The 25,956-nt window shown below is 32.6% G+C and overlaps 1 protein-coding gene across 11 annotated transcripts in view; it reads left to right on the plus strand.

Annotated features, from left to right (window-relative positions):
• The window catches only part of CSMD3 (CUB and Sushi multiple domains 3), a 1,279,316-nt gene that overhangs the window by 1,229,260 nt on the left and 24,100 nt on the right, over positions 1–25,956 (plus strand). For all 11 annotated transcript variants that reach the window (XM_002759280.8, XM_017965625.4, XM_035276379.3 and 8 more), the window contains 6 exons: positions 5,282–5,461; positions 7,304–7,477; positions 12,832–13,005; positions 13,943–14,016; positions 21,434–21,545; positions 24,159–24,338. In XM_002759280.8, coding sequence (XP_002759326.1) covers positions 5,282–5,461; positions 7,304–7,477; positions 12,832–13,005; positions 13,943–14,016; positions 21,434–21,545; positions 24,159–24,338 — 894 coding nt within the window. The remainder of the gene's footprint in view (positions 1–5,281; positions 5,462–7,303; positions 7,478–12,831; positions 13,006–13,942; positions 14,017–21,433; positions 21,546–24,158; positions 24,339–25,956) is intronic.

Raw genomic sequence — 25,956 nt, forward strand, 5'->3', positions numbered from 1 at the left:
CAAACTATGTGGTGAAAACACAATATAAAGACTTCATTCTATTTGGATTTCTTTTCACTTTTTAATTATGATATTTTGCTAACTTTAAGAGGTTTTTGTTTGTTTTTTACCTTGGCTAGTTATCCTTGACAATTAGTTCCTCCTGAGTTATGAAAAATCAGAGGAATGATCCAATGTTTAGGTTTTCAAAACTAAAAGTTAATAACTTATATTACACCAATAGTTTTTTTCTAAAAAAAACTTAAGTAGAAAGATAATTGTGAGTATATAATGGAACTGGATTTTTTATAGATTCAGTTAATAAAAAAGTTATTTAAACAAAACCTACTATCACTGGGCACTTTTCTGAGAACCGAGAAGACAGATTTCAGTCAGTAAGGTATCTGCTCCCTAATATTTCACAGACCAGTGAAGTAACTTTGGCATTTCGAGCATTTTTGCTCTTTGAGAATTTCCCACTGGAGTTATTTGCAACTATATCTTTTAATTTGCTTGATTGTCCAGCAGTAAAACACACACACACACACACACACACACACACACACAGTCTTCTGTGTTTTAGAAACTCTAGTCCAATTACATGTGAAGATGTGTCAGCTGTGATTTGATTTGCCTTATTCATTTCAATGATTTTAGAAACATTTCTGGAAAAAATAAGGTTTAATAATAATTGTAATGTCTCTAATCCTCCATGCTTGACCATAGTAGAGGTGTTGGTAAAGCATACACTTTTACTTACCTAAATTCTACCTGCTGTTATTTAACCAGCTTCAGAATACACGTGAGTTGGGATATAGCAAGTCTAATAATCTATCTCTGAAAGTATGCCTCACAAGCAAATTCTTTTCCCTTTTCCCAATACTCATTGTTTGTAATTCTAGACATGTCCTTATTAAACCCACTTCCAGTGGTAGAAGGAGAAGTTCCCTCAGGATAGCTAGTGGCCTCCTGAGTGGGTAAAATATTATATCTTGAAATCAAGTTCATGCACTTGAATATTATGTACCCTTTGACAGAGGAATTATAAATGTGAAAAAACATGCGCAGAGAGAAGATATAATAAGTATATGCAATTAATCTTTCAAAAATACATTTTTTGTCAGTACAAAATGCTCTAAGATATTAATTATAAGGGGATCCTTAGCTTTCAATATCTAACAAGCAGTTCCACCTGTTTCCTAGAGTCCATCATATACAGAGTATATACAGTGTATATGATGTTTTGGGAGGAAGACACAAACAATGTTGAGACAGGGTTTGTCGAGGAAGACACAAACAATGTTGAGACAGGGTTTGTCAAGTGGAGTAAGAATTAAGTTTCTAGTCTAAAGAGAAATGTGCTTATTAGTTTCCTTAGATGATATTTTTAGAAAACTGACTGGGTTTCTGCTTCCAAAATGACCAGTGCTCAACACTCTGCATCTGGGAAGTCTTATTCCTTTGGGCAAAGGACACCATATTTAATCAGGGCCAGGTGATAAATGAGTCTAATTCTTTATTTTCCAAATAGCCACTATAGAAATGCCCTTACTGAATTTTTGTCACAAATCTGAAAATTCTCAAAGATGTTTTTCTAATAGAGAACAGGTCAGAAAGATGGGGTTCATCTCACAAAAGAGAGGGCTAGGGACATCCCAGCATAAAACTGAGTGAAATGAAGTTAAAAAAGATTCTAAGTCTCCTCAAGAAGTGAGAGCTATTCTTTGGCGCAGTGGTTCTCAACTAGAGAGGATTTTGCTTCCCACGGGACATTTGGAAATGAGGATAATTTTTGATTGTCACAGAGCAGGGGCAGGGGTTACTATTGGATCTAGCAGGTAGATGCCAGGGATATATTGCAGAACATTCTACAGTGCACAGAGCAGCCCACACAACCAGGAATTATTTAGCTGAAAATGTCAATAATGTCAAGGTTAAGGTAGAGAAACCCTGCCTTTTGAGATCTCAATAAGAAACCAACTTTGAATATGGATATTATGTAAAATCAGAAGCATTATGAGAGGAATGGTTTAGCCATCTTTCTGAAACTTCATTTTGCTACAGTAAGAATTCTGTTCTGGGTTTGAAGCTAGAAGCTTGGCAGAGCACATACATGTGTAATGATAAGCAAGCATGTTAATTGCTGCATTGTCTGTAATAGAAAAATAAGGGAATAACTCAAACACCAGTCCATAGGGATTTGGTTGTATAAATTATATTGCATGGGATTAATATGCTATTAAAATGTTATGTATGTCTATATGTATTAATAGTTACATGTAAAAATGTCCATTAGATATTGAAGAAAAAAGTAATGTGACTTGATTTTATTTTTAAAAGTTTGTTTAAAAAGTAATGTGATTTCATTTTATTTTAAAATGCACATTTATAATCCTTGTATAAGAATTTAAAAGAGAACCTAGTTTTAAAGCAGCATAAGTTGGCTAGAATTACCGCAATTATGTTTTATTTGTAGCACAGAGGTTACTTACTTAGATTTAATGTAAATGATGCCAGAGGAGCATCAATTACATATAGAAAGAGAAATATATCACAAAATAAATTCAGACCTTACAAATAATTTATGTGTTTTTGAGAATGAGCTGACAATTTAAATATTCCTTTACATATTCATTCATTTATCCTTCAAATAAATATTTAATCTCTTATGAATCATACACTAGACAAGACTCTAAGAAAACAGCATACAAATGTCAAAATATCTCCCTTTATGGAGTTTATTGGTGTGTCTATGTGAGAGAGATACGTATTTAAGGAGTTTGGTGACCTTAGATTTTCTTGCAAGAAACCACAACCCCCTGTTATCATGCAATGATATATCTGAATTTTAGGGTGAAGCCCTAAAGAGTTAAGGATTTTCCTGACAAAAGCAAAAGTCTTTTTTTTTTTTTTTTTTTTTTTGGTTGTTGCTGAAAACAAGCTGGTAGTGAATGAATTGACTTGCAGAGCAGGTGCTGTTTACAAAGACTGTTGCTCTTAGAAACAGCCTCTTTGACTAGCCTTGGCTTCATAAGGAAATCACCAAACAAGTCCTTCTAAAGCTTTTGTCATTAGGCATTTCATGCATGGCGCTGCCATGATATGCACAACTCTTTCTTCGTGCGTCTGTAAAATAAATGATCTGTCCTCTCTTTTGGTGGCTGCATCTCAACTCATGTGCCCTATGACCAGGCGGGCTATTTCCCCTTGCTGAAATTCTAATGCAATCTGGAAAGCACTGCCCAGAAAAAAACAACAATTTATAGGTGTTCTCTTTAATTTCCTCTTCCTAATTAAAAATCTTGGTTATAAATATAAAATAAAATAATAAATTGAAGGCATATATTCATTTTTACATGGTTGTAAAATTTGAAACTATAAAAAGAGATAACCTGTTGTTGGTAAATGAGTAGGATTATTTGATTTTCTATACAACTCAGTTGTATAATTAAAAAAAAAAAACTTTTTACTTCTCAGTAATCATAGGAAGAAAAGCAATCCTGAATATAAAACTCTATTATGATTGAGATAGAAACACTCAAAGTGTTTAATCTAGTCAAACTATCTTAAGGGCTCCAAGAGTTATGAGGTAGAATGCCCTGAATGATATTCTTTAATTTAAACTCCATTATTCATAATCTTTAAACTTAGAATCAAAAGAATAGAATGTGAAAGGAATCATGACATTCTTAATTTTTAATGGTAACATAATAAATACAATGTAACTAAGATGTTATTAAGGTCTTCCATGCCTTAATTTATTCTTAGTCTTTAATCCTGTACCTCCAACATATTGGGGAAAATGAATTTTAAAAAGAGAGAAAGAGTAGGAGAGAGAGAGAGAGAGAGAGAGAGAGAGAGAGAGAGAGAGAGAGAGAGAGAGAGAGAGGGGAGAGAGAGAGAATAACCCAGATTTACCTGGAGAAATTACTCTTTTATGAACAAAAGATTTAGTAGACTAAAATACAAGTAAGTACACAACATGCTTTTGTCTCTAAAAAATAAAGTGTAACTTGTATTTTTCTTTTTCTTAGCTGCCAGAAAGCCTTTTAGCCCTTTTGCTGCCCAAATTATGCTTAAATCCTGTGTCTCCAAATAGTCAGCAATTGTGTGACATTATAGTCTTTATGTTTGAATTGTATGTTTATATTTAAACAAAATACATTTTTAATAAAATTTTTATTTGTGTTTCTAAGCTGTCTCAAGACTTTCCGAAAGATTTCGGGTGGCATTATAAAGATACGATAATATTATATATGCTCTCACACTCATGAGCATGAGATGTGCACAGCTTGTAGAACTTCATGCTCTGAAGAACCTCGTGCTTAAAGTTTAATGCTCTGTGATAGCTATCTCAAAGTTCTTAATAATTTTACCTTCAAATTAATATTTTGTAGTTGAAGTCCAGTGAGACAGTGAAACATATGCTGAGGGCTTGGAGCTTCTGCTCATGTGTATTCTGCCTTGTGGCCTTCTTTCTTGTGTCCTTGGAATGGGTCTAGACCTTTTGTTCCCTACAACTTGATGCCTCTGGCCCTGCAAGGCCTCCCCCTTTCGCCCTTGCTCTGGAAAATGTGACACCCTCCACCCAGCTCATCCATTGTGTCATCTGTAGAGAGAGGTTCACATTGCACTGTTGTCCTACCCCCTTTTAGAGGTTAGATGCAAACATGGAGACGGTCTTTGTTGGATATGTTAATGGAGACTTGGGGCAGAACAGAACATCTACAGTCCCTGTTTTGGGCTGGAAATACCATCACATATTGGTCAAGGACATGGGATAAGATGGCCCCTAACATATCTGCAATTCTTATAGCAAGCACATTCCAGAGTGATGGTGGCAATTTTCTTCGGATTTGTCCTTCTAAGTGACATTGCAGAAAATATGCTCTCAGTCCAGCAGGCTTGATAAATTTGATATTTCAGTAGCCATATGTAGAAATATGGATTTTAAATATTATGCTAGAAATCTGATTCTGCAGGGTGTTTTCTCTGTGGTCTTCTAGTGAAGGTTAGAAGAGGTTACTGCATCAAATTCACTACAACATAATGGCATATTAACCTAGCCTTTTCGGGGCTAAATGACAGTTTCTGAAGCATATGTGTAGAATCTGTAATAAGCATACAGATCATAATCAGGAATTGCCAGTATGTGGTTAAAACATGCTTATGTTTTATGATTAAAAATGAACATGATAACTAACTTTCCTGTTTATATATTAAGTATGCCATATGCTTACTACTCCTCTCCATTAAATACATGCTGCATTAACCATCTGTTCTTCTAATACAATACTGACAGTAATCAGTTGTGGAGACCCAGGTATACCAGCCAATGGACTGAGATATGGAGATGATTATGTGGTTGGACAAAATGTTTCTTACATGTGCCAGCCAGGCTACACGATGGAATTGAATGGCTCCAGAATCAGGACTTGTACAATTAATGGCACATGGAGTGGAGTAATGCCAACTTGTAGAGGTATGATAATGATTTCTTCAACATTTAAGAATGGTAACCAGTACATATTTACTTGTTTTTATATACAAATTTAAAGTACATTTAAATTTTGTTTTTAGTTCAAGGTTGCATTTATTTTTCTAGTACTAAAAATAGCTATTTTATAAAACTGTATTTTAATATATAGAATTTAAAATAATATTTTGACAAAATTATATTTTATTGTAATGACAACAAGCTTTAATGCAACCAAAAGAATATTATTCACCATTTTATTTATGTTGATTGATGAATATTATCTTGATGAATTGTTACTGTAATTTGTTGATCCACTTGGGTCAAGTCATTCAAGGATGGGGAAAAGGAAAAATACTTTGCATAATTTAGAACAGCCAGCATGAATTATAAACTGTAATTTTTCTTCAATAATGGGAAAACTTGTTGTTTCAAATATTTCAATCTAGAATTAATCTGTTAGTCAATACAGACATAAATTTGCTACTTTACGCTGTTTGTTTTTCTACTGAAAATATTTTTTATAAATTTGGCCAATTTTTATGATTACTTGTGGAATACTTATTGTTTTATAATTATTTGACTTTTAATAATTAATTTTTTAATTAAATAATTGAATTTTTAATAATTAAAAATTTAATAATTAAATTTAATAATTTTTTAATTATTAAAAAAATTAATTATTAAAATTGTTTTATAATTTATTGTTTAAAAGTCAAATAATTATAAAACAATAAATGAATTTATTTATTAAAAGTCAAATTATAAAACAATAAAAGTCAAATTATAAAACAATAAATTTATTTATTAAGAGTCAAATAATTATAAAACAATACATTATAAAACAATTTAAAATTGGTTTATAATGTATTGTTTTATAATTATTTGACTTTTAATAATTAAAATTTTTCATTTAGGTTTCTATTTCAATGTTTGTGAATTAATAGTTTAATATCTTACTGAACTATAACAAAATAATTTCAATGTATTTGTCTTTCCTTCTTTATTATTCAGTTTCTGTATCAGATCACTATAAATATACAGTTAGTAAATTAAAATATATGAGCAGACATTTTATATTTTAGATATTATTCTATACATTTATTAATTCATCCTGATATGAATTAGATATTATTCAACTGTAAAAAGTTATTCATATGTTTTTAGTCCTCATAATACAGTCATTCCTTGTGTTTAGATTTTGAAGTTGATACTCCCCCTTATCCTTTCATCTCTACCTTTTCCAACCTGTCTTTGCTTAAGTATAACTTGAAACAATTTAAACAAAATACATTCAAAAAATTTTTTAATGCATTGACAAACCCTTTAATAATGTTTTAACATATGAATCTATGGTTAAGGGAACTAACTTGGATATTTGAATCAGACATATGACTTGTGTTTTCAAAAATGTTGCAGAACTACTTTCAAATTCCATGGTTAAAATACTATATATATTTTATGATACTATATATAGCCAAACAACCCAAGTCTTGTCTGTCTAAAGGTCACTGGAAAATAATTTTATATAAAACTAATAATTTATCACTTACGTTATACTAGATTGAAGGTCATCCTCTATTTGCCTTCTCTGAGATGTCAGGTAGCTTGCTATTTTGTAAGAGAATCTCTGACAACCAGTAGCCATTATGTTGCCAAGAAAAAGTTGCTTCCCACAGGGATTAATGCCAGGATGTCTCAGGAATACTGCCAGGACAATAAAACAGTCACTATGTATTGTCCTTGAAAAGAATTAGCACATATGCTTCTTCTAATGATATTTATTTATATCGTTAACAGTCAGGATATTTCAACAGCTGTGTCTAATCACTTTTAATGTAATTGCAGCTGTTACCTGCCCAACTCCTCCCCAGATCTCTAATGGAAGGCTGGAAGGAACAAATTTCGACTGGGGCTTTAGTATTAGCTACATCTGTTCTCCAGGCTATGAGCTCTCCTTCCCTGCTGTTTTGACCTGTGTAGGGAATGGTACCTGGAGTGGTGAAGTACCACAGTGCTTACGTAAGTATGATTTCAAGTAATAATTGTTACTCAAAATTTTCAAATTTGTCTAGAGCAAATATGAGATTGTTAATCGTTTTTCAATGCCTAATTAGCGTTCAAAGAAAAATCAGTATTTACCAATGTAGCTACTTTTCATGTAATTAAATCATTATATTTCTTCTTCACTGATTCAAAAGTTTACACCAAATGTCTTTGTTTATAAACTTCTTATTTTTCAAAATTATTTCTCAAAGTAGAGACATTCTTAAATTTATTCTACTGCTGCAAATTATTTTTATATGTCCTTATTATCTTAACTGAATACTCTGAAAGTTGTTCCCAAATCTTTTGCTGCAATAAATCCATGTCAGTTCTACATGTTTATTCAAATAAAGTTCTTATGATGGCATTTGTCATGATAATAATTGGGATCATATATCTAAAATTACCAAAGTAAGCATAGAGGTAAAAGGGTTTTGCCTTTTATTTACAGAGGTTACTATATACTATATACCTAGCAATGTTACTTCAAGATTAATTTGAAAGAATACAAAACAAAACAAACTCATGTTGCAATTCTGTATAAATTATTGTAGAACATTATCTGGACAGGAAATTTTCAGGTAAAGTGAATAGTGAACATAAAATTATTCAGAGAGTTGTCAAGCATTGTCCTGTTCCTAGGCCTTTTTCGTTCCCAGCATGGGATAGAGGAGCACTCTACCTATCTCATGGCCTTGACATTATGCAGAGCTAACTCTCTAAGTTGCTTAGGGCCCTCCAGTGTTTTCTCAGCCCATTCAAAGTGGAAACAAAATCCCCTTCAGGCTCTTAGGATTTTTTCTTGTATTCCTCTGATTTCATCATAGCCTACTGCTTACCTCCTCACCCACTCTGCTCCAGAAGCAGGCCTTCTTATTTTCTTTGAGCACTCAGCTATGCTTTTACACAGGGCTTTTATGTTCACTATTCACTTTACCTGAAAAATTTTTTTTTTATTCCTTCAGCTTTTTACTAAAAATCCCTCCTTTCAGTATTGCCCTCTCTGGTCACCTTATTTGACATTTCATCATTGACATGTAACACTTCCCTTCCAGGCTTTATTTATCTCCCTAACAGCCCCTTTCACTTCTGATTTTTTTTTTCAGACGTACTATACATTTTGTTTATCGTGTTTATTTGAACTATATCCTCTACTCAAATTTATACTCCTTGAAAGCAGAGATTTTTTTTTTAATTCACTGTTTTGTCCCTGGAATATGGTATACTCCTTGGCAGATATAAAAATTATATTGCTACATATACGTATTTTCTAAAATAGAAAAGGCAATACAACAAAAATGGTCAAAATACATGGACAGCAGTTTCCTCTCAGGACATTGAAAAAATATATTACACAATATCAAGTATTAGTGGGATATGGAGCAACACAGACTTCTATAGACTCATGATGGGTGTGTAAATTGACACAGCCATTTGCAAACTAGTTGCTATTATTTAGTAAAGTTAAAGACTTGCAGAGTCCATTGCCAAGAAATTTTATTTTTGAGTGTTTTTCCTACAGAAATTTGAAATTTTCATACAAGTGCATGAGGAGACGTGTACAAGAATATTGTTATCAGTATTCTTTTTAGGGGTAAAATTTAAAAATAGTGTTTATGTATACATACACACACATACATATATGCCATATACATACACACACAAACAACATGCACACACATGAATGTAAATTACCAAGAAATGTGTAGAAATGAGAAACCTAGAATTCAGGATGAGACAAAGTATGCTACCCTGGGCCTAAGAAAAGGGATGCTTTCTGGGTGGTGCCTACAAAGATTTGCAACAGTGTTGGCAATTATCAGTTGTTAAAGTTGAGTGTTAAGTTCATGGATAGTAATTTTATTATTTAATGCAAGTTATATATTTTATAGTCATATTATAAAAATGAAACATGTTAGTATAAAATAAATATATATTATATAGACATAGAATTATGATCACTAATTGAAGACAAACTATTAGTTATACTTTGTCATTGCTTACTTGAAAAGCTTCCTATTAAGTGATCGCAAATACTGGGCAGGCATACCACTATTTGGCGTGCTCATCAGATCACTCATAATACATTTGCAGAGAGATATTATTAACAAGTTAGATTGAGCATGAGAGATAGACCTAACTATTACAATTGTGGTCTAGACTGCAGTTCATATAATATCCAAAGGAGCTCCTTCTAGGTACCGTAACATAATATTTAAAAATTGTATAAATTTAAGGGGTACAAGTGCAGTTTTTTTACATAGATATATTGAGTAGTGGTGAAGTCCAGGCTGTTAGTGTAACCATCACCCAAATAGTATATACTACTCTCATTAAATAATTTCTCATTCCTCACCACTCCTCTCACCCCTCTACCCGAGTCTCCAGTTTTGGAGTAAGCCTGTTTCAGTGCCTCAGTGTTTTTGTTACATAATTGGCCCTTAAAATTCTGACTCATAAAAAGATCATCTTAGCAAACATTACTGTGTTCTGAATAGGGCTAGACACTCCAGATCTTCCCCAGGACAGATAGAGTCAGGTAGGTTTTATGAAGATGAGCACAGGGCAGGTTTGCTTTTTTGTTTGATATGACTGAAAAAAATTACAGTCAAGAAATTATCTTGATATGCTGTTTTGTTTTTGGTTTTATTGAAATACAAATAATAATAAAATATTTATTTACATTTCAAATGTAATAAGGCTATCTTTGTCTCAGTTACTTTACATATATCATTTCTACTACAAATAACAGAGTTCCTGGGTACATAGGATTAGTCGTAACATTTTAATAGACAATGACACTTAAACTCAGAGGGGAAAATCAGATGGCACAGTGTTACTCTGCCATCATTTAGGGAAGCAGCTACATTGTCTTAGGCCTGAGGTCATACTGCTAGAAAATAGCAGAGCATAGATTGAAGTTCGGAGAAGGTGGACTTAAGAAATGATGGTCTAACCCACTGAGTATACAAATCAATTAATGTTAGGGACTTTATAAAGAGAAATGTTTTTTTTTTCTCTTTAATTTTGTTTAGAGTATGTCTTCTCATCTTAAAGTTTATGTCTTTATGAAGCCATTTGAAAAGAGATTCTGTGTCTTAAGTCTAAACCTGATATCAATAGGTTGTTTGGTATATACATGAAAATGCAGATAGAAATAGGTGAAATGACACACAGAGAGGAAAGTGAGGGATTGAAGAATTTAGGTGGTTAAGTCTTCCTCCCTTTTTTAATATGCAAAAGAGAAACACTTCAGAAGTAGGAGTGCGTTATGAAATGACTTGGTAATAGAAACAATTGCTTCAGCTGAAATCTCCTTGATGATGTTCACCGAGGAAGCATCTATTAATTCACAATATGCTGGATATACAAAGATTAGTAAGACAGTGTCCCTGACCTTTGGGTTTGACATTATACAATATTGCCAGAAGTCTTTATATGTCAACTATCCCAAAGTTTTACAATATCCAAGAGACGGTGAAAATTAAATCACAGTAAACTAATGGTTTTTATGTTTTTATTATACTTGTGTTACTTTATACAAGAATATTGTTATCAATATTCTTTTTAGCAATAAAATATAAAAGTAGTGATTATGTATACATACACACATACACACTCATACATATATGCCATACACACACACCCACAAACATTTCCTCTCCATTTCATTTTAATATTTATTTAATCATTACTTTTAATTTTAATTGTTTTTTTAAAAGTTTTAAATGCTATTAAAAGGAGGTTTAAAAATCCAAATTTTTTCTATAGTCTTGAATTAGAGGAAGGTTTTGTTTGGACATTAAGCCCAAGATTATGGTTCTCTAAAATTAAGGTATACGTGCTTTCCAGTTGGCTTGGACATGCCAATTTTATTCCCGTTGTCCTGGCCAATCTCTTGTACATATAGAGTCCCCTTTCACTCTCAAGTGTCTCAATTCGGATGATCCATTTCATGGACACCCAACATATAATCATCTTAAGCATCTGGTTGTTGCTGTTTGTTTGCTTTAGAGGGAAATAAGCTTTCAGGTGCTTAATCTGAATATTTGAAAATTGAGTACATTTCAAATGGTTAAATTTATAAATTATATGTTATGTATTTTTTTGCCACAATAGAAACATTGAGAGCATTTGATAAAAGTGCGTTGGCTTATCTAATACATTTGAAACCATTGGATCTCATCTTCCATCACACTTTTGCATGCTCACTCTACGCTAGCCACACAGGCTGCCTTCTCTTCATCTAGAAAGCTAGCCATGCCCCAGCAAAGGGCTTTAGCAGTGCTGTTTACTCTATCCAGGATGCCCTCCCTCGGGATTTCATCATGGCTAAACTTTTGGTTTCCTTAAATATTTTCTCAATAAGAGACACCTTTGCCACTTTATTTAAGATCTTCCCCCACCTCTTACTCCCCACCACCACACACACACATGCAGTCTGAATGATTTTTTGTTCCCCATAGGACTTACCACTTTTTCACATACTACTTTTTCTTAAAACTTATTATGTTTATTGTTTCTTCTCTTCCCTCACAAATACATAAACCCCAGAAAAGCAGATATGCTATAGTATTTGTTTATTGATATGTTCAAATGTTCCAACCCACCTAGAATAATGCTTTTCTTTAGTAATTAGTAAATGTATGTTGAATGGAATAATCTAATCAAATTTTTAAGAAAGCCTATGAACTTGATCTTTTCAGTGGTTGTTGTAGAACACTGAAATTCCATGGTTTTATATAGATTTAGATTCTGATGGCCTTCTTTTATTTTAAAAAATGCTAAAAAATATTGACAATATTTTAAAAAGAAAGGTAATAAGATTCTGGGATATGTGTTTCAAGTGTTGAGGGTATTCAGAGTACAATAAAACAAACAACTAGAACTTTTTACATACATGTAAAAGGGCACTGCAATCTGCAGCCTGCAGCCTGGAACATTATGGGTTGGTTCTTTTTGACAGGGCTACCTATAAATCACCTACTTTTTCAAGAGTATATTTAACTTTGCAGCTAACAAGTGCAAATATGTGGTTTGATTTTGGTCTATGAAAAACAAAAGTACAAAAATTCTATCTTTATTTAGGTAGCTAACTAAGTGGAAAATACTTGAATCAAACTAATTTTAAAATATTATACTGAGGTTTCAATTCAGTATTTTTTCATCTACACCTAAGCTAAAAAATGAAATTTTTTATTGGGATAGAGTTGTCATGCATAATATATCTCTTTGGTGAAATATTCCAATTAATTGTCACCATTTTTCTAAACTGTATACCCAGCTGAATACTAAATCTCTGACATTAGCATCTTTCTTTTCATTTCTAGCAAAGTTTTGTGGAGACCCTGGTATACCTTCCCAAGGAAAAAGAGAAGGCAAAAGCTTTATATACCAGTCTGAGGTTTCATTCAGCTGCAATTCTCCTTTCATATTAGTGGGATCAAGTACCAGAATATGTCAAGCAGATGGCACTTGGAGTGGTTCATCACCTCACTGCATAGGTAATATTAATTAAAGGCCGATTATGCTCAGTAACTGTAATTAATAGGAGTGACACTTAATGGTTTTCTCTATCCTATAAACTATAGTTAGCTAAATATAAAAGCAAATGTAAAATATAGAGGCAATTAGAAGGCACTGAAAATGAATATTGGTAGAAAATACAACATTAATTTCAGCATTTTAAACTTCTAGAAGAAACACTTGAAATAATTTGTTGTATATCATTAAAATGAAAAATAAAGATACTTGCAAGTAGTGACATTATTAAGTACTAACATTTTATTTAGATCGTTATAGTTAGTAAAGCATCTTCATATGAAATTAGACTTGCTCCAAAATTATCTAAAATATATATTGATTACAAAATGATCATAACTACATTTCTGTAATTCTAAAATTAATGCCATATTGGGTAAACTAACCAAATAATCTGTCATGCAAATAAATCGAGTCATCTATCTACCATACTTATGTCTAAATATCCTATGGGTATCAGTAAAATCCAAATTATGAAGTCCTGCTTCTGGGAAAAAAAAGAAAAAATAACAAACTCTTACTTCTTCAGAGAAATATTACCCTACCCCAAATCATAGTTTAGCAAGGTCTTCAAGCAATGTTTTATGCATGTACACTACTTTCATATTCTTTATCTTTCCTTATCGTTGCATCCACAGAGCTACTTGAATGTCCAGTGCTTTATATTAGAAGGGTTCAGAGTTCAAAAATTTCATGATTAATACCAAATAGAGTCTACCTGAATTTCTTGCTTCAAGATTAACAAGCTTCTGTCCATGGAGAGATGTTATTAGATTTACATTCTTTATTATTTCCTAGATCATTTGCACTAAATCCCAGATTATTTAAAATTGTTTTCTATGAGAGAAATATACCTATTGTAAATTTTAAAGGACTAATATCTTCTAATCTTCATTTTAGAGCCCACCCGTACCTCTTGTGAAAACCCAGGTGTCCCTCGGCATGGATCTCAGAACAACACATTTGGATTTCAAGTGAGTACTTTAGATATGTCCATTTAGCATCCTACCAGGTCAAAATGCTACTTTGGTTCATCTGCATATAATATTGTTGACATAACAACAAGTCATGCTGTATCTGCATTCATAAACACATAAAAAAGGTAACAGACAATGAAAGAGTGGAAGTAAAGGAAATTAGAAAATATATACTTCAATAAAATGTCCTAACTAGAACATAAAGATAAATTAAAACAAAAAGCAAAAATAGCAGTAAGCATAGGAAAAATCTATAAGCATTAGAGAATTATATATAAGACAATAAGACTGAGGGAGTACTCTACAGGAAGTTATGGGGACAGTGAGGAAAAGTAAAGATAAAAGTTTAAAGGAGAGACTTCTGAGGCAAACAACAAATATATAAAAATGTGGTTATTTAATAAAGTACTAATTGTGTATATGACATTGTTGTCAGTGTTTAAAATAGTGGGAAATTACTGAAAAATAACCATAACCTGTTACTATATAACACATAGTTGAATTTTTATATTAGAATTCTTTAGCATGTGGCTGACTTTCTTGTTCTCTCTTTTTCCAATTTAGATTTGAGGTAGAGATTCAGCAAGTTTTTAGTTACAGGGGATCCAAGGGAGCCAAAGTGCATACTGATTCCAAACGGAAATAGCCGATTTACACATTACCCAATTGCCCTGGGTTGCAGGGTTCTGTAAATTGTGCTATTCTGTGTGAAATTCAGTGTGAACTTGAAGACCATCCATTTCTAAAGGAGGGGCTCATCTAAAGGGCCAAAATTTGTTGCTAAAAATAGTTTCCATTTATCTACAGATCAGGTACAGTATGAACATTGATTTGATTGCACTTCTAGTTCTTCTGATTTCCTTCAGTTCTGTCCAGATAGTACAAAAGTATAAAAATGAATCTGTCTCCATTCTATTGGTGTTTTCAGAGAACTTTAGATTAAGATCTCTATATAAGATTTTATCAATTTATCTAAATCCTGAAAAATGGGCAACTTGCAGCACAGCACTAGTCCTCATCATATGTACAAAGAAACCGAAACATAATGTGACTTGCATCGTTTGCAGAGCAAGTTGGTGTGACATATCCTAACAGAATACAAAATTGTGATGTTCGTGTCTGTGTATTAAACCAGGCTGATTTTCTAAAGAATATGACTTTTTTCTAGTAAATATTATTTGAGAAAATTGCAATGGGAATGACTAACATGGAGATTAAAGCAGATACCAATGAATGAAGAGAATCACTAACTGCATTTTAAGGATTCTATTATAATCATTGAAAAATGTTGTAATGAAGTTAACCTAACCCTGAATTTATGTTATTTGGGCTAATAAACAGGTATTAAATTATTATATTCTATATGAATAAGCATAGACTAGGCTTCAAATATGGTAAAGTCTAATTATACTGTATATAATTATATAACTCTATTAAAATTAAATGTATTTTGTGTCTTATGTTAGGAAGATTGGCTTCCTTACATGCATATGAGAGGTTTGAATGCATATATGTATATACATACTAAATATGTTCACTAAATCTGTAAGAACTAATACAATAAATAGTTATGTAATTCTAATTAATACCAATTCATCATCCTAATGAATATGGTTTTATATGCTAAAGGCATCTTGACCCATTGAGAAAAACAATTACTTGCAAGTAACAAAAACACTGTTTGGAGCTACTTAAAACCTAAAAGCATTGCTGTGAAGGTATGTCCAGACTCGCAAAGAAGGAATTCAGGTGAGACGCATCAAGCCCAGAGTGTAGGCACTGGATGGAATTTCACAGTGTTTTATACTACTTTCTGTTTACCTACCTCATATTTTCTCTCTGCAGATTGGCCATACAGCCAAGAGTGAATCATTTCTATTTACGTCTCAGCCAAATACAGAAAGTGATTGTCTCAATGTCAGTTCCAAATTTCCAAGGAGAATCAGAATGTCCCAACTTTGTATTCACATTAGTTGGATTAGGTGGCTAGTAGTGAGTTAGGAAGCAAAAGCACATCTGTTAAGAAGCCCACTTTGAGAAGAGCAAGAGAAAGTTATGAACTACAGAGGCACTAGAATCATTTTCTTCATTTTCTCTTTAATGTGTTCATTTGTTCACTCTCTTTTTCTATATAGATTTATATAGTAGATTTTTGGACATCATTAACTATTAACATATAAAAATATATCACTCATTGATAGGATGAAAACTCTGCCCTTGAAATAACTATATAACATAATTTGTCTTTTATTAAAATATTATAAATTGGAATAATTTTGACCAAAAGTAGATTTGTAGTGGAGAGAATAGCTGTCAAAAAAATTGATGCAACATCAAGATTAATTATGGAGTAAATGACATGCACACATACACACTGCTGTATTACTCATTAAATTGAGCTCTGAGAAATGGAAAGAGCATCATATGTATTTAGGGCTTGTTACATAAAGTTATTATAAGTATAAAATGTTTTTAATCTGCCTCTTTAGCTATTTCACCATAAAATATTTAGCCCTACCAAAATAACCATAGTGATTATATATGATTTTCAGCTTGTAATTGAAATTAGTATCTTAGTATGTTAAATGAGGTAAATATATCTTTCATAGTGTTTTATTACCTTAAATGATAAACACAATCACATGAATTTTGAAAGAAAAAATTGTTTTCAATTAAAATCTTCTTCTTTTGAATATAACTAATAATAATTAAACTTTTCTTAAACCAGGAAGTTCAGCACCAAAATAGGTGCTCAGTAAACAAAAATTACTTGCACCTTATCTGTTTTTTTTTTTTTTTTTGAGACGGAGTTTCACTGTTGTTACCCAGGCTAGAGTGCAATGGCGCGATCTTGGCTCACTGCAACCTCCGCCTCTTGGGTTCAGGCAATTCTCCTGCCTCAGCCTCCTGAGTAGCTGGGATTACAGGAACACACCACCATGCCCAGCTAAATTTTTGTATTTTTAGTAGAGAGGGGGTTTCACCATGTTGACCAGGATGGTCTCGATCTCTTGAAGTTGTGATCCACCTGCCTCGGCCTCCCAAAGTGCTGGGATTACAGGCATGAGCCAGCGTGCCCGGCCCACACCTTATCTTAAAGATACCTGTTATCTCTTCATTTTTATGTTCTGCCTTTCTATGCAAATTTTACCTATTTTAATATGCATTTTTTATTAGAAGCTACCTCAATTTTTCTTGAACAAAATGTTTAGTATAAATAAATGATGAAAAACATAAAATTGTTTTAAAATATGTATATTGCAGAGGAAGCATATATGTTTTTGAAACCTTAACTATACATAACTTTTGAAAGTTCTTAAGAACCATGCTGTATACTTCAGCTAAACAAATATGTGATATTAGAAGTCAGTTGCAAACAAATGCAGTGATGAAAATTCAGGCACACCAAGTGTCATTTGCCATGAAATCTCATGGAAGGGAAAAATAGATCTTATTGAGAATGTTCCAAATGTATGCAAGATGTCTATTAATCCTATTATTTGCTACATAAATTTTATGGCTTAGGAACTAGGATATCACATTTAAAAGAGAAGAATAAGGAGTTAAAGAACATAAGCAATATTTACTAATTAAACGTCTTAAAATTCTGTCATACATTTGTACACAATATGATACTTAAATCTATTTAAAGTGATTTTCATTTAAACATTGGTTGCAATGAAAACTTGATATGGATTGTTTTTAATTCTTGTTATAAAAACTTTCAACATTAATTTTTGTAATATTGAATATACAAATAAAACTTTTTATTAGTAGATATTGGTGAAAAATTATGCATGTTATTTTTCCAAGAATTTTTTTGAATTCTACAATATACATTTTTAGAATGTTGTTGCCTGTTTTTCCACAAATAAGCAAATTATACTATGCATGTTGAAAGTCATTCAGTCAGAAGAATGTATCAACTGGGAAAGAATAGGGAACTATGTAAAATACACTATTAACTGGGTTCATCACTGAATAAATTATTTATTAATGCACTGATATATAAATAAAATTTTGTTGATTCATTTGACTATAACAAATGCTGAATAAACAATTTAATCAATTATTAAATATGTATAAATATGTTTATTAGATATTAGGTATAACTATGAATTTGACAAAAATCTTATTAATTAGATGTGTTAGTGATACATAGAAAAATCTTAAAACAGGTTTTAATTCCATAATGTTTGGTTAATATTTAAAGCAGCTGTTATAATGGCTTCAAAAAGTTTACAGGATTGAGGAAAAATGTCTTACAAGTAAAAACAAAGTGTATACAGTCCAACATGTTTCTTACACCTGACTAATTTAAAAGTTTAATGAAATAACCCAAACATACTTTTCAAAGAACAAACAGAATGATTTAACCTTATGTTATCTAAAATATAGAGGTGATATCACAGCACATTAAAAATTCATAGACATTAAATATTTTTAATTAACCAAATAATTTCATATTATTTAGTCCCCATTCCTTCCATTACTCCAACATTTTCAAGTCACATTTCTAAGCTCAAGGTGCACAAGGATGAGTACATGCAGTCTCTGGCCTAGAAAGGCTAACATTTTGATATGCTTGTCAGCTGGAATAGATAATTTCGTAGGCTAGGTAATAACACTAATAAGAATGAAAAGCATTAAGGAAGCACACAACAGAGATGGCTTTTCTAATTTCTTGCTGCAGGGAAGGCTTTCTACAGATGATGACTGAGCTAATTCTTTTAGTGTAAGAGCTAGGAAAGGAAAATGGGAGAGAGATTCTATGCAGTAGGAATAGCATGAAAATATGCACACATTTCAGGATACAAAAGTTAAATGTTAATTGAACAGAATTTGAATTAAGTAAGTTGTTAATGATGATGCTAGAGAGCTGGTCAGTGGCCAGGTTATGGAGGTCTCTGTTGTGTTAGCACAATGTAACTTTATCCCAATGGGTGAATAATAAGGTCAAACTTCCCTGTTGCATTGATCACTCTGACTTCAGTGTAGAAAATAAATTTAGAGGGTCATGAATAGAGAAGTGGAGACGAGTTAGAAGATTATTATAATTATCTACAGCTGTAGTTCTCAAAGTGTAGTACCTAACCAGCTGCAGCAGTTTCACCTGGGAATTTGTTGGAAATAAGATTCATTGACCTACCCCAGATCTACTGAGTCTAAACTCTGGATGGGGGAACTCAGCTATCTGTGTTTTCATAAAGTCCTTTTGGTGATCGTGTTGTCTGCTAATGTGAGAACCAAAGACTGTGGAAAAGATGTTGGGAAGTAAAACTGGATATAAAAGTGGAGAAAAAAGATAATATTTCAAAAAAGATTTAAGGTAAAATTGCCAGTTTTGGTGGTAAAGTGAATGAAGGGAAAATGTATTAGTGACAAGTGACACTATTAACTGGGATCTAATCTTAAGTAGGATTGCTGAATTAATAGAGACGATGGGTTTTGTAGAACTGGTTTGACTTAAGAATAGAACTGCAAACTATATATAATCAGTCACATAATCTAGTCTGTATTAAATAATCAAAACCTGTACCACCATGTTGCACAACTTCGGAAAGAATGTGAATGGCATTCTCTGGATCACAAGTCAAGGGACTCTGGTTATACTGAATCAAATGCAAATGGTGCTTCTTCTAGTTGATCAATGTAGCAGCCGGGAGAAAATAGGGCATCCAGGGATAAGAGATCTTCTAGCGGTGAAGATGAAGGTTCATGGAACATAAGATAACATAAAGATAAAAGGTTGTTGCCAGAGAAATAATTTTGTAATTTAATATTTATGGCCTAGTATAGTTCTGGGTAATAATGACAATATGAAAAATAGTATAACTCAGAGCCTGAAGTTTCAAATGGAATCTTTTTATGAAATTTTATCATCTCAGGCTTAGCTTCTTATTGTCCTGTCAGGTGGGAGTAGGAATTAAGGGGAAGGCAGAAAACAGAATCTGAGTGATAAGTCCTAAAACTGTGATTGAGTATTCTCAGACTGCAATTGCTGGAGAAGTCCAAAGTGGCAGACCCTAAATATACTTTATCTCATCTTCCACCTCTAATCATTCAATAAATATCGTTGATTTTTTTCTAGTAATTATTTTGAGGAAAGGACTTTTTTTCCATGGTTACTGTCACAAGTTAGTACAGTTTTTATCTACTCAAATGTAAAATGGTAATTCCAGCCTCATAATTAGAATTACTACTGTTAATTTTTCTAAATACCATATCCTGCCATTTAAGACCCTTCAGAAACTAATTCTTACTTATGTCTTCAATTTTGTCATTATACCTATAATTTATTTAAAACTTGAGTGTCATTGTGGGATGTAATGCAGTATATATTCTATTTCATTTAATTCTTAAAACAGATCTCAACGCAAATATTATCATCATTATTTATAAATGAGAAATTAGGTCTCAAAGCGGAGATAGGAAATATGACTTATTCAAGTAAAGTGAGATTCAGAATTAAAACTACATGTACATTACTCTGGGATTTGTTCTCTTATCTATTATATACCCCTCCTTCCCACTTATCCCAAACTTCTACCTTCCCTGCTCCCTTTGTAAACAATAAATGCCAATTAACCTAATATACTCTCTTTCTTCTAAAACAAATAATATATATTTTAACCAACATACATTTCTCATCATGTTATTATCTTTTCCACTTTTATGTAAGTCATTTGCAAACTTTAGTGTTCATTATCACCACCCAAAGGGCTTGTTAAAAGATTGTTGGTCTCTATCCTAAGAGTTTCTGATCCAGTGTATCTGTTGCAAGGCCTCAGAATCGACATTATAAAAAAATCCTAGATGATGTTGATGTCACTGATCTAAAGACTACACTTTGAAAGCCATTTTCCTAGATATTCTTCTAATTTCTATACCCTTAAAAGCTATTGTAAACGTATTTCTTCTATTGTATATTTGTTATCACAACCACCTTCAATAACCACCTTTGTCCCTAATCTCATACTGCATTTTTCAGCTTCAATATTTACTTGTTTTTTATGTTGTTAGTTATATTTATTTCCATATCTATTTTTATCAAGCTTTATTTGTTAATCTTTATCTAACTATTTATATCTTGTATTTAAATGTAGCTTGTTGGATTTTTGGTGTCTTAAATATTTTCTTCAAATTCCCGTGGCAAAAAAACTTAGTACCTATCTATATAGGTACTAAGGACTCAACTATTTGATGATGGCACATAACATATAAGGCCAGGAGTTTGTTTTTCAGTTTTGAATATTCTCTATTTTATTTTAAATTAGATTTCAGTTATCTTTTTCTTCCAACTCTACCATACAGAATTTCACTTGACAACATTTTCTCACTCAAGCTCTTTCTATTTATTGCCATATTTGAAGTTGTATTGGATCATTTTTTTCCTCTCTTTAATTTGCTATAGGTAGGAAGTGTTGTACAGTTCTATTGCAAAAAAGGACACCTTCTCCAAGGGTCTACAACACGCACCTGCCTCCCTGATCTCACATGGAGTGGAATTCAGCCTGAATGCATACGTAAGTATTATGGGTAAGAAATAATACTATCACAGGTAAGAATTTATATAAATTTTTTCTCCCAAGTATACAAGAAATTTACATCTACAGGTATATGCAATAGATGTTTAAATTAAAAAAAACATAATTTATGTATGTAATCTTATTCCTGTACCCTAAATTCATGCCCATTGGGAATCACTTTTTCCAAGTAAGTCAGAAAGCACAAGGCACAATTTTGTTCTTTTTATAAAGACCTTATGTTAGTTTGGCCACCAGGTAATTTTAGGTGATGATTAGTTTAGTTTTTAGTTTATAAATCTGCACCTATCAGTCTGAAGTACTCTGAAATACCCGAGGCTCCAATCTAACAGCTTCTAATTTAAAAAAATCACTTGTAAAAATATTATCTGAGAATCTGGGGAAACTAAAAACATCTATGAAAGGAAATATTCATGGACACTTGGCCAAAAATTTGAAAACAGTTTTAGTATTTCCAGAAGCCTTTATATGTTCTCTGAACTTAAGTGGAGAGCACTTGCTATACAGATTAAATAAGAACAAAGCCCAGGGTCACTAAATAACTTTTTCTGACATACAATTAGAAATAAATTCTAGCTTGTCAACTCCTTGACTTTTCTTTCTCTCCAGCTGCCATTTTAAACAGTCTCCTCCCTTATCTTTTGAATTGTGTTTCTAGGTAAAATATGAAAAACGTAAGCTGGGAGTGGAACCACTTAGTAGGATGGTATCTAGCTTTTAGGATTTGCCGAAGCCTACACAAGCCCTGTGAATTTACTCCATCCCTGTTCAGAATCATCCAAATGATTGTGGGAGTCACTAGGGACCAGCAGCTTACTTTAAAGCAGGAGAACGCTCCATAGAGATGTCATGTTACCTGTCTTGTTGGCTTATATTTAAATAAGGAAAATTTCTTAAAGGATAATTCCTCAGAATGTGTACTTTAGAACAGCTGTGTGCCTGTAAGTAGGTATTTCATAGTGAACCATGGCTCTTTGATGTCCTCCAGTTGGGATATGATAATTTAAATAAAGTTAAACATCATCTGTTACTGCAAACCATCTCAAAGTTTCTAACATGTACATAACATAGGGTTTACAAGACAGACTGTTTGTAGTTATTCTTATTGATAGTCCATGAGGATTACATTTCACTAACTGAATTATATCAAATATAAACCATTTATGCCAGGAACAGTGGCTCATGCCTGTAATCCCAGCAGTTTGGGGGGCTGAGGTGGTAGGATCACTTGAGGTCAGGAGTTTGAGATCAGCCTGGTCAACATGGTGAAACCCTGTTTTTATTAAAAACACAAAAAACTTAGCTCAGTGTGGTGGCAGACACCTGTAATCCCAGCTACTCAGGAGGGTAAAGCAGAAGAATCGCTTGAACCCAGGAGGCAGGGGCTGCAGTGAGCTGAGACTGAACTACTGCACTCCAGCCTGGGTGGAAGAGTGAAACTCAGTCTCAGACAACAACAACAAGAAAAACCATTTAACACAATGTTTAGCACACAGAGTAAAAATATGTGAGCTGTTATTTATACCGTTACGGATCTCCATTAAGAAACAAATGAAAAATACTGTTTTTCCAAATTTATTCACAGAACACTTTTTTAGAGATCACTTTTAAAGATTTGTATCTATGAACAAATGATTAAAAATGCTATCTGCTTTAAAGGGAAAATTTCTTGTAGTATTAATCTCTGATTGAGAAAGAAATGGTCTTTACAAGACATAAAACAGATGAAATAAGGGGAAGAAATGGTTTAATTAACGTAGAGAATTAGGAGTAGAAGGAAACATGGAGAAAAGGAGACAGAGAATTAGATGAATAAAATGATACTTCTAGCATATGGATCCAAATATGGCCTGAAAATTCCACATGTAAAAAAAAAATAAAGTATACTTTTATTGGGAAGTATTAATACCAGAGCAATATAATTAGCTGTGGTTTCACTTGAGGTCAGGAATTTGAGATCAGCCTGGTCAACATGGTGAAACTCCGTCTTTATTAAAAGCACAAAAAATTAGCTGGGTGTGGTGGCAGGTGCCTGTAGTCCCAGCTACATGGGAGTCTAAAGCAGGAGAATTGCTTGAACCGAGGAGGTGGGTTCACAGCTGGTTTCACAGCTAATTATATAAAAGAAAATAGACTTTTAATTTGAAATAAATGTAATAAATTGGAAATTTATAAAATAATATTTTCTAAACTGGTATAGAAAACCTGATCTTGACAAATATTAAAAGGTATCTTACCAGGGAACTTGATAGATCCTTTAAAATGCTGAAGTTTATTGCGACTCTCTAGAATATGTAACTCTCTACAATGGGAAAGCATACATTTGTGAGCTTAGTTATTAACAATGTCTTTTTTTCTCATTTTCTGTAATATCTACTAGTGTTCCACAAATCATTGATTAAGAAATGCTGAAGTATAAAATCAAGAAGTATATTTGCATTGAAACATTTTTTGTAATTTATTAGAATAATCATTCAAAAATATATGTATATAAAGGCATTGAAGTATGTCTAAAATATATTGTGACTCCTGTCTCAAAATTTTCTTAACATATTCAGAGATAATTTACTTTGTTCTCTTTTCTTAATATAGCCCACAGCTGTAAACAGCCAGAAACTCCTGCTCATGCAAATGTAGTAGGGATGGACCTTCCATCTCATGGGTATACACTGATTTACACCTGTCAGCCTGGCTTCTTCTTAGCAGGTGGAACAGAACATAGAGTGTGTAGATCTGATAATACCTGGACTGGAAAAGTTCCTGTTTGTGAAGGTAAGTTTTCTCTACAGAATCTTTTTAAAACAAGAGATTGTACTATTAATGCCTTCCTTGGCTACAGACAAAAACTCAACTCAAATTAGCATAGAAACAAGGGAAATTGGTTGACTGACTCCAAGTCTAGGAGTAATGTAAACACTTCTGGATCCAAAGGCATAGAAATATAAGTTTATTCATAGATTTTTTTTTCTCATGTGAATATTACTTCTTGCCTCTATTCCATCTTCAAGTTCTCTTTTCAAGGTAGGTATATTATTTTTTCTAGGACTTTCTAACAAAGTACCACAAGCTGGTAGCTTAATAGAATAGGAATTTATTCTTTCACAGTTTGGAAGTCCAGAAGTCCAAAATTAAGCTGTCAGCAGGACCTTGTGCCCTCTGTAAGCTCTAAGCAGAAATCACTCCTTGCCTCTTCCTAGCTTTTTGTAGTTTCTGACAATCCTGGGTATTCATTGTCTCCTAGCCTTAGTCCAATTTCTGCCCCACTTCCACATGGCCTTCTTTCCTGTGTATCTTCAGGTGGCCTCTCTTCTTCTTATGAGGACACCAGTTCTTGTATTTAGGGCCCATCCTGAATTCAGGATTATTTAATCCCAAAATCTCTAGTTAATTACATTTGCAAAGACCCTATTTCCAAATAAGGTCATAGAGGTTCCAGGTGAACATAAATTACGTGTGTACACCATTCATTAGACTAGGGAAAACTGCTGCCAGCATGCTCAGGTTATTCTACAAGAGTAACCCTAGTAGAAAGAGTCTTTCCCAAAGTTTGGTCAGGAAAGCACTATCTGGGATTCTGTCTACCACAGTTTTGAATGGAGCCCGTCTCCAAATCCATTACTCGGCCAGGGTCATATGGTATTAATATTTGGACTAGATTTAGGTAAAGTGTCCACCCTGTTGCTGCTCACTCAGGACAATTCTCATTTGGAAAAGGGTTATGTTGCCAAAAGAAGGAGTAAAAGTTTTCTAGTGTTTTTGGTAAGGTCATTAACAAAATCAATTTCTTTTTATCCAGGAAACCTATTTGTAAGGCCTTCTAATTGTTTATCTCATGCAGCTTTCATAAATGACAATTACTTTCTTTTTCTTGAAATGTTTTCATTCTCTTTACTAGAACATCCCTCTGCTATTTTTCTTTCTATTTATTCTTTATGATATAAATCTCTGTAGTTTGAGAAGATCTTGTTCTTTGGTTTGTTTGCTTGTCATTATCTGTTTCCACTCTCCTGTCCTCTTATCTACTACTCTTCAACTAGAATATAATCTTATGAGAGACTTTGTCCAGAGTGTTTACAACTGTAATTTTAAAGCTAAATTAGTACCTTACATGTGAAAAGCATTCAATAAATATATGTTGAGTGAGTAAATGTTTTACTCCCTCCTAATTCTGGGTATCCATTCTCCATTTCCTTTATACACTGATTTTTTTCTACTTATGATTTTCTAAAGATGCAGCACTTAGCCATCTCTTGTTTTCATCCTGTATTCACTCATGGGTGATGGCATTTGAGCCAATGGCTTCAACAGCATCCTTTACATAGCTTACTTACAAGTTAATATTTTTAATTAATTTATTTTATTTTAGCTTCAGACTTACAATTCCATTGTT

This window comes from Callithrix jacchus, chromosome 16, assembly GCF_049354715.1.
Source record: "Callithrix jacchus isolate 240 chromosome 16, calJac240_pri, whole genome shotgun sequence".
NCBI classification, from domain to species: Eukaryota; Metazoa; Chordata; class Mammalia; order Primates; family Cebidae; genus Callithrix; species Callithrix jacchus.